Below are 10,183 nucleotides of genomic sequence, written 5' to 3' on the forward strand. Positions count from 1 at the left end.
AGGGGCAAATTATAAGGAATTATCAACACAAGCCACATACTACAAGAAGTGCTCAAATTTCCAAACGGATTGAACTCATCTGAAGCTAATCCCAAACGAACATTTCAGGGATCTAAATCGAAATGAGAAAATTCACGATCAAAATGTTTCCACCCCTCTGCATCAGCTGGATATCACAATACATCCTCTGTTTCAACTCGCTTATCTTTATGCCATCTCATGTCAGAAGCGCCTTCTTTTGATGCAAACAGTCGTTTAATATCGGTATCAATGGAAAATGATGCAATACCTTATATGGTATTTTTTTACCCTTACCATCATTAACTTTGTATCGAGACTCACTACAAACGGGGCATTGTAGCAAATCTGCAAACTCTTTCCAATACAATACACAATCATATTTGTACGCATGAATAGGCTCATAACCTAGGCCTAAATCACGCAATTTCCGCTTGGCTTCATAAAAGGAAGTAGGTATAGAGGTGCCAGCCGAAAACGCTGCTTTTAACAATTCCAACAACATGTCAAACGATTTGTTACTCCAGCCTTGAGAACTTTGATATGCATCAACTTCACTAAAAAGTTCAAGGACGAAAATTGCGAACAACCAGGGTATAATTCATTACGTGCTTCGGTCATTAAATCCTGGAATAAGTTCGTGGTATCTCTTTCTTAACCATTAGAGGACATTTCATTCTCAAACCTTTCTTCATTTGCATTTTCATTTTCAATTGAAACTTGTAAATCGTTTATAAGATTCAACATCTCATATTCTTCGATAGCATTACTCTCTATACTATCTACTTCAACATTCTGTATTGAATGACTTGTATGACTTTCAAAACTTCTAGATAAGTTTACTAGCTCTCCATGATATATCCATTCACAGTATGAGGAATATATTCCATATGTTAATAGATGTCGTTCTACGATATCTATTTTTTCCCAAATTGAATTCATACAATTCTTGCATGGACATCTTATTCGTCCGGAATCATTAACATGAAACTTTGCCATATCTAAAAACTGGGATACTCCTACTCTATACTCCACTGATAACTTATTCCTTAGTTTAATCCATTCTTTATTCATCCTTAAAAATAAATCTTTTCTGACCAACTTGTAATCCAAAAAAATAACCTGGATTAGAGGACAAAGTACAAAGTTTTTATTAAGCATGAATTTTGATTAACTTAATACAAAATTCTAAGTTTGTTCGGAGTATTTAAAATTTTGACTAATTTACAATACGTGATTTGACTTTTTTTACCCCTAATGTTATGGATTTTTTTCCCTAAACTAAGTCCAAAATTAAGTAAATTATAAAATCCATATATAATTCAAAAAATTGCATAAGTTGAAACATCCACAATCCATGGCTTAAATAAAAAACAATACTAATTAAAAACAATTCACAATAACATCCATACTCTAAAAAATTGCATAAATTGAAACACCCACAATCCACAATAACATGCTATAAATTAATCCAAAATTCACAAAAAAATTGCATAAATTGAAACATCCACAATCCATAATAACAACTCAATCCACAATAACATGCTATAAATTAATCCACAATCCATAAAAAATTGCATAAATTGAAACATCCACAATCCACAATAACAACTCAATCCACAATAACATGTTATAAATTAATTTACAATAACATGCTATAAATTAATCCACAATAACATGTTATAAATTAATCCACAAGAACATGCTATAAATTAATCCACAATCCACAAAAAATTGCATAAATTGAAACATCCACAAGCCACAATAACAACTCAATCCATAAATTAATCCACATTCCACAATAACAACTTAATCCACAAAAATTGCATAAATTGAAAAATAATGATTTAAATTAATATAAAAATATGAGAAAATAAAATGCAAAGATTACTGGCGGGCGGTTGAAGGAGGCGGCTGAACGAGGGAGGCGACGACGGCGGCGGTGGGCTTCTTGAAGGATCAAAACGTGAACGGAAGGGAGAGGGGTCGACGCGCGAGGGAGCGGAGCGAGGGGAGGAGATCAGCGGGGAAGAAGGAGGGGGAAAATGGGAGAGATCAGCAAAGGGAAAGGGAAAAAACGCGGCGGCGGCGTGGTTAGGGTTAAAAATGGGGAGAATGGGGAAAATGAGGAAGAAGGGATTGGAAGATCCGTCGGGAGAATGGGGAAGTAGGAAGAAGGGAACTCCCGACGGTTAATGTATGGTGGGAACTCCTTACGCCTATTTTGTTCGTTGGGAGTTCCTCATTTACGGCGTCGGGAGTTCTCGAGGAACTCAAACTCCCGACGATCGATTTAGGCGTCGGGGAACTCATTTTTCTTGTAGTGCATAGAATTAGAAGAATTTAAGAAGGAGACCACACGCTTCCGTCAAGATTCAAATCTCTTCATTCCATGCATCATCCACCTAGCAAAGCCATCAACAATAATTGTTTTATTTATGTTTCTTGTTTTTGAGAAATAGTTTTTTTTTTTTAGAAAAAATCATCTTGTTATTATTTTTAAAATGTGAAAAATGTTTCTAAAATTGAACTTGAATATTATATAGTAATATAAGTAGTTTTTTTTCTTCGATTTCAAAGACGGTGCCCGTTCGACAAATTTTAAAGGGAAATTTTCCAAAATAGAAAAAATAAGAGAAACTATTTACATAAATAAGCAAAATTTAATCCTCTTTGATATAGGCAGATAAAATTCTATCAGTAATAGAAACTGATAGAAGTCTATCAGTGTTTTTTTTTTTTTTTTTTGCTATTTCTGTAAATAGTTTGACATTTTCTTATCTGTGAAAATTTTCCAATTTTGTATTGCATTTTCTTTTCTCTCTTTTTTTTTTAAAAAAAAATATATTGCATTTTCAGTCCTAGATTAGTTTCCAAGGTAATATATTTTTGGTTAAAATACTATTTTGGTCTCCATATTTTGAAGTTTGTTCAATTTAAGTTCCCGAACTTTCAATTTTTCAATTTTAGTCCATGTAATTTCAAAAATCTTAAATTAAGTCCCTCAAAATTAATAGTTATTGAAATTGTTTAAAAATAAAATTAATTTTCATGCAAAAAATACAATATGTGAGTATGCTTTAAAAATTTATAGTAAAAATACTAATATATAACAAAAAAAAATTAAAAATCAATGATAAACTAGCATTGAAGACTAAAAATTTCAGACTAATTGAAAGTATGGAGACTGAAATTGGATATAATTTCAAGTGTAGTGACTAAAATTGAACAAACTTCAAAGTTTAGAGATACCAAAATGATATTTTGAACGAATGTAAAAGTATAAAGATAAAAATAGTATTTTAACTAATATTTGTTTATTTAAGTTTTCAATATGCATATTTAGATTGTAATTATACATTATTTTTATTCATTTCTTAATTTATGTAGATTTACATACTACTTGAATTTTGAATTTTACAATATACATATTTATCTTATAAGAATTGTGCAACATATATATTTATATTTTATTTGGATATTAAATTTTGCAATATAATATGTATATATTATTTTAATTTTGAATTTATTTTGCAATATATATTTATAAATCATTTTAATTTTGTATTTTAAAACATATATGTTTATATATTATTTTAATTGTTAGTACGCTTAGGATGAATTCTAATTTTGCAATATAAATATTCTTGCTAATACAAGCATTTAGTCTCCCTTTAATAATTTATCAATCCAAAATTTCTACAACAATATAATTAAATTGGACTTGAGTTGACATCTTTTAAAATAAATTGACTTAAAGTGAGATTATAACATAGAACAAATTTAAGCTAACATCTGAAGAAAAGAAAGAATTTAATTAATTTTGTTAATTTTGCATGGAGAATTATTTTTTATTAGATTATCTTTTAACTTTTTACAATTTCTTTTTATATGTTTTAATGCTTTGTTATACATTTTCATATTATACAAATAAATTATATTTTAAACTATAAATAAACAAAGAATAATAAAATATCAAACAAGTATATGTTGTTTATGTTTCTATTTTTTAAAAGAAAAAAATATACATAGTTATCCAAAATTTTGTTGTTTCTAATTCTTAGGAAACAAGAAACAATGTCAAAATAAGTAAGCTCATCTAATATGAAAATACTAAAACCCTCAGATCAGTTTGAATACAACTCTAAAGATTGGGTTAGACATAATTTATCTCATGATCAAAGCTCTTGAAACAAATAACAAATTTTTTGACCCAAGATTCGAACACTTCACAAGATAGAATGATCAGGTATTCTTGGCATGCTCAACATATAATTGCAAAATTCAATAAGCTTTCCAGACTTAACTTGAAATCTACCAAAACAATTTTGTGTTGAGGATTGGGATAGTCTCCAATGAAACCTAAGGGTCAAGCTTTAGATAGTCTCTAATGAAACCCTAATGTCATGTTAATCATATAAAAAAAATACAAAAATATCCTACTTAATGTTATAAAAATAATAAAATTGAAAAACACTAAAATTAGATCAAATTTATTAAATAAAATACAAATAATAATATGATCCCTAGACAATCCATATCATCAACGGGGCATACATAATGTAATATCAACTTTGAGGTCAGAGGTTCGATCCCATCCTCCCCCATATTTTCCAAAAAAAACAAAGAAATGAAAACGTTATCAAACAAACTTATTTTAAAAACATTGTAGGGGAGTGTTTGGGGCATTGACTTGAGTGGATTTGTGTTGTGTTTTTAACTAAACTCAATGTTGGCACTCAACTTCACAAGTCGATGCTAAATTTATTAACTCCACACCAACTTCAACAATGTTCATTATTGAAGTTTGCATATTAATCAAAGAACTTCATCATTTCTCTCTTCCTATCTCTCCCTCCCTCTAATGTTTTCAATGACTCCACCAGCCACAGTCATCATCGAGGACCAACTCTGGCGACAAATCATTGCTACTGACATGCTCTGATGACCACCTTCGGTGGTCAATTCCAACAACAACCATTGTTGGCAAAATAATTCGATAACCACCTCTTGTGGCCGAACACTAACAACCATCTCTGACAGCGACCACCTCCGCGTAAAGAACATCTTCGACGATCATCTCCAATAACCTCATTCGACATCCAATGTCATGCAACTTCCACCTCCAATGACCAACTCTGACCATCAACTCCATTGATTATCTCCAATATCTGACTCTAACAAATAACTCAACCGATCATATACCAAGAAAAAAACATAAATATAAACAAACAAAAAAGAAAAAAAAAATAGATCGGTGAAAAGGTTTGTAAATATAAAATTGAGATTAATAATTCATAGTATTTAATAGTCGGTCTTATATCATAGTTTATACCCTCGTGGCTTTACTTTTGGTTTCATCCAAAAAGCCTTGTACGATTGATGATACTTGTTCTTTCTTATATCCTCAAAATCATCTTTTATCTAACTAATATAAAGCTTTAATTGTATTCTCGACACCAACATACTCACTTAATAAATCTTAATCTACAATTTGACAAAAGATCTATAAAACCCCTAAACCCTTGATGACCTACTTTTTATCCTTTTTTGTGCCTATTACATGCACACATTCCACTAATGTGAAAATATATTACAACTTTGTTGTTTGTATGAAACAAAAAGTATTTTGTCTACCTTTAGTACAATGATTACATATAAAAAATTGTAAAAAAACGTATGAAGGTTAATCACATTTCAATTGTGGTAAAAATTTGAAAAATTGTGCAAAATTGAAGGTTAAACAAAAAGTTAAATAAAACTAACTACAAGAAATCGTACTTTTTTAGCTCACAAAAACATAACCAGATACCCGTAACTTAATAACTCATCTCTACATCCCAAATACATACTTCATAACTCTAGACTAAATAGCTATACACCTCAAACACAACTAACTCCAAACCTCATGTAATTCGACTCCACCCCCAACAACTCCGAAGGCTTAATTGCTAAACAAATAACACATTTTACAAAAGAAGACATTCATGTAATCTGCAACAATCAATATGGTTCATCTAACTTTAATTTTCAATGGTAAAAAGTACGTACGACTTTGATTTTTATGTCTAGTGCTTACAAAATACTGTAACAAGAAAGCCTCAGAGAATACAAAAGCCAAAATGGATTTGGGGTGTTCCTGTGATTGATATCTCCATCTTATTAACTTATGCTGTCTTGGAAACTGGGGTACCTGAAATTAGGTAAGAGTTCAAAGTGTAGCAATGCACTCAATTTCGACCTTAGCATCCAAAGGCAATGCTGCAACCTGATATGTTGACCGAGCTGGAGAAGGCGACGGAAAATCTACAATAAAAATTAGCCAATAAAGTGAAAACCAGTGTCAATCTGAGGACGTCACAAACTTTTTAGTATCCTCACCTCAAGAGAATATATCAAGGCAACATAGAAAGAATTATAAATTCACTATGACTTCAATTATCCTTCGGTAAATGAAACATCAACCTATTATCATGTGACCCAAAAGAAAACTACAAACCAATGTATCAAAGTTACCAGCAAGTGGGATTGCACAAAGCTAAGTAAATTGTTATAAAGAAAAAGTACCATCTTTATCTCCAAGTAGAAGCACATACAAAATTCGTTGAAGTTGTACTTTTCAAATTCACTCAAATAAACTATACGCTAGAAACTAAAGTTGAACTGTAATGGAGACAGAGATTATACGGGCCTATCTAAGCTAAATGCTTAGCATTTGATTACAGAGAGATTAGAGGTCCAGTTTAACAAAACTTACATTTACCATATATCTCATTAACTTTCTTGAAGTCCTTCAGATCAGCCAACCTGCAAGACAAATTGTGAAGAAGGAACTGAATCACAACAAAAACATGGGAGAGTTCTGAGAGTCGCTTTCAATACTTTTTGAATTATTATTTGATTGAAAACAATGTCTATAAAACATCTTGCATCTTCTATGTGTAGTTCTCTCATAACAGATGACAATTTCTTGCAATAGGTTTAAATTCTACTTTTGTCCATAAATTTCCATACCCATTATTTTTAAGTCTCCGCACTTCAAATACTAGTCACGTGGATATCTACTCATCAAGTAAATTGGAAAAAGATGTACTTTGTGAAGTTTCTGTTGAAGAAATTATACAAAACTAATAACAAAGACAGATGATTTTTATTACAAAGTTGAAAGGCTAGGACAGAAAGTTTGATAAATAGAATAAAACAGGATCTAGACCCTCAGAAATACTTGTCAGCAGTGATGGTTGGGTAGACAAGCATAAAACCATTTTTTGAACAACTACGAAACAACTCCCGAGTTCTCAGATATTAATAGAGCAAAGATATTATGATCATAGAGAAAAGAGGCCAAAAGTTCATACATGATAGTTGTCTTAACCACGGAAGAATAGCTGGCACCTCCAGCTTTCAATATTTCACCCATATTTTTGAGAACCTGTAAATTTCATTGACTTAGAATTCTTGATATTCAGCGCAAACATTTAATCTGCATGGACATGATACAAGCAGGCACCACAATCAATGGACATACCTGCTCCGTTTGGTCTTCAACATCATCTGAGACAAATTTCCCTGTCTACATTAGAACATGAAAATACACATTCCATTAGGCAGCTTAATAATGTGCACGTTTGCCCACACAGCAACCTACTTTAACCTTATGTTTCTTTTTTCAATATTTCACCAGAAATATTGAAAAATATTCTACCTTTCAAGCCATGCTAAAGTCGACATCCAAAAACCCACTTAATCTACTCACTCAGTCACTCATAACCACAATCAAATAGAAAATAACAATAAATAACAAAAAGATGAAGCTACCTCAGGATTTAGACCTAGGCAACCAGACACAAAGAGAAGGTTGTTGGCTTTGATAGCCTGAGAATATGGCCCTAATGCCGCTGGAGCCTTGTCAGTCTGAACAGCTTCCTTGATACCTGCCACGCAAGAAGTTGATATTATGGGTTGGACAGGGTGGTTATACATCAGTTATAAACATTCAACAGAAACAATTAGGAAAGAATAACTATTCAATTGTTCCCCCAAGGAAGAATTATCATCGAGCCTTCAAAGAATAACTATTTGCTCTGATACAACTAGACTAAAAAAGAAAAAGCTATCCAATTTTTTCATAGGTTGTTTAAGCTGTGTAATAAAATTTAGATTTTAAATGTCCCAATTTCATCTTTATTTTAATTACTTTTGTAGATTTAGGATGTCATTGCAACTTTGTTCCCAAATAATTATTCCCGCTCATCAAACGCCCTAGAGCTTTTGTGAGAAATATACCATTCTATAACATCTCCAATACTTGAGAAGCAGGTTTCTAAATTCAAGAAGAAAAGAACTCAAAAATAGCTGCGCATTTCGAACAAACTACTATAATTTTCCAATATTACAAAATTTCTTACTTAGAAACGGGGAAGAACATCAATCTACTACATTCCCTCCCCAAGCTTAAACCTAATCGCATAGAAAGGCCCTATTTCAAAGTTTTAATAGCTACTCAGCTGAAACACAAAATAAACCCTATAAAATCCGTCAAGATTTCAGCAAAACGAGAGTACATGGCAACAGAAGAAAGCAATGAACAATCCGTAACAAAAAAAAATTGATCGACGACCAAACAGAAAGAGAAAGAAGAAGCAGAGAAGTGAGAGCGTACTAGTATCGGTGGAAATGCCTAGGGATGCGAAGGGCATTTGGCGCTTGGAAGTTGAGGAAGATCGCCACAAGGTGGTTCCGGCCACCGAAGCGCAACCGACGCCCACGGCTAAGGGAGTCTTGGAGCGCAGTGCAGTGACGTCAAACGCCGGCATGTGAAAGGTCCGAGCCGCACACCAAGCCATTTCTGTTCTCTCTGATCGTCTCGGTCTTGCTGTCCTCACTCTTCGCACTCAGCCGCTCGCTAACTATTGTTGGGTAATAGCATTTGGCCAAATTAGAAAATATATAAATACTGGCTAACAACATAAATAGCAAAAATTAAATATTTATTTAAAAAAAATAGTAAAAAAGTTTCAAAATTATAAATATAGCCAAACGAATTTTATAAATAAAAAATACTAATTAGTAGAAGACGAATATACCCATAAACTCAAAATATTAATTAGAAACATACTAAAATACTCAAAATTGAACTATTTCCAGAATATTATAACAATAATTCCAAAAAAAAATCTAACTTACCAGATTTAGTTAAAAAAAGATTTGAGAATATAAAAGGAAAACAAAGATTTAGTTAAGCTAATTTTATTTAGCTTCCTACGAATCTACCAAATCCATAAAAAAAAAAATAAAAGAAAAAAAATCTATTTTATATTATGAATATTATAATAGTAAATAGATGCTCATTGCTTAGTATCTTGTCATATGTTACCCTTCATATTATCCGTGCATTTTGTTTATAAATAGTGACATTTGGTAGATCTCAAAATCACACATACATTGTCCACTTCAAAATTTCACTAATTTTCATATTATCCAATTTTATAATTTTAGTTATTTTGTGTTTTTAGTTATTTTATTTTATATTATATTATATATATTTAATATTATTATATTATATTTTCTCTATATCCGTGTTTCCGTCGTGCTCCTCAATTTCACAACTACGAGCTCCTATTATTTTCTCCGCTAAAGGTAGGTCCTAAAGGTATGTCGGTTTTTTCCTTTTCGTTATAATGAATAAATTTAATGTTATTTTGCATATTCAATATCTATTAAATTTCTAATATAAATACAATATTGTGTGATAGTGTTGTCATGACAAATCTTACAAAATTAGAATTCACAGCTTGACATTAATGGCAATAATTATTTGTCATGAGTGCTCTATGTCGAAAATACGACTTCCAGGCAAGACAAAGCAAAAGCTATGATTTTTCTTCGTCATCATCTCCACGAGGAATTAAAAATGGAGTATCTTACAATAAAATATCCCTATATCTTGTGGAAAATTTTGAAAGAAAGGTATGATCATCAAAACACAGTTATTCTTCCTAAAACTCGTTATGAGTAATGAATTTGCGGTTACAAGATTTTAAATCAGTAAGTGATTATAATTTAGCATTATTTAAAATCAGTTCAAAATTGTTGTTATGCGGAGAAAAAACTATTGATGCTGACATGTTAGAGAAGACATTTTCTACATTTCATGTCTTGAATA

The 10,183-nt window shown here is 31.4% G+C and overlaps 1 protein-coding gene across 1 annotated transcript; it reads right to left on the reverse strand.

Annotated features, from left to right (window-relative positions):
• Positions 1-5,985: 5,985 nt before the first annotated feature.
• LOC120089861 (reactive Intermediate Deaminase A, chloroplastic-like) lies at positions 5,986-8,980 on the reverse strand. The gene is made up of 6 exons (XM_039047279.2): positions 8,681-8,980; positions 7,837-7,952; positions 7,547-7,591; positions 7,377-7,450; positions 6,776-6,825; positions 5,986-6,324 (listed from the first exon to the last, which is right to left on the reverse strand). The coding sequence occupies exons 1-6, from the start codon at positions 8,862-8,864 to the stop codon at positions 6,230-6,232; spliced, it is 564 nt and encodes a 187-aa protein (XP_038903207.1). The 5' UTR covers positions 8,865-8,980; the 3' UTR covers positions 5,986-6,229.
• Between the last annotated feature and the right edge of the window lie 1,203 nt (positions 8,981-10,183).

This window comes from Benincasa hispida, chromosome 11 (assembly GCF_027475165.1).
Source record: "Benincasa hispida cultivar pf3 chromosome 11, pf3_genome.v1.1, whole genome shotgun sequence".
Taxonomy (NCBI): domain Eukaryota; kingdom Viridiplantae; phylum Streptophyta; class Magnoliopsida; order Cucurbitales; family Cucurbitaceae; genus Benincasa; species Benincasa hispida.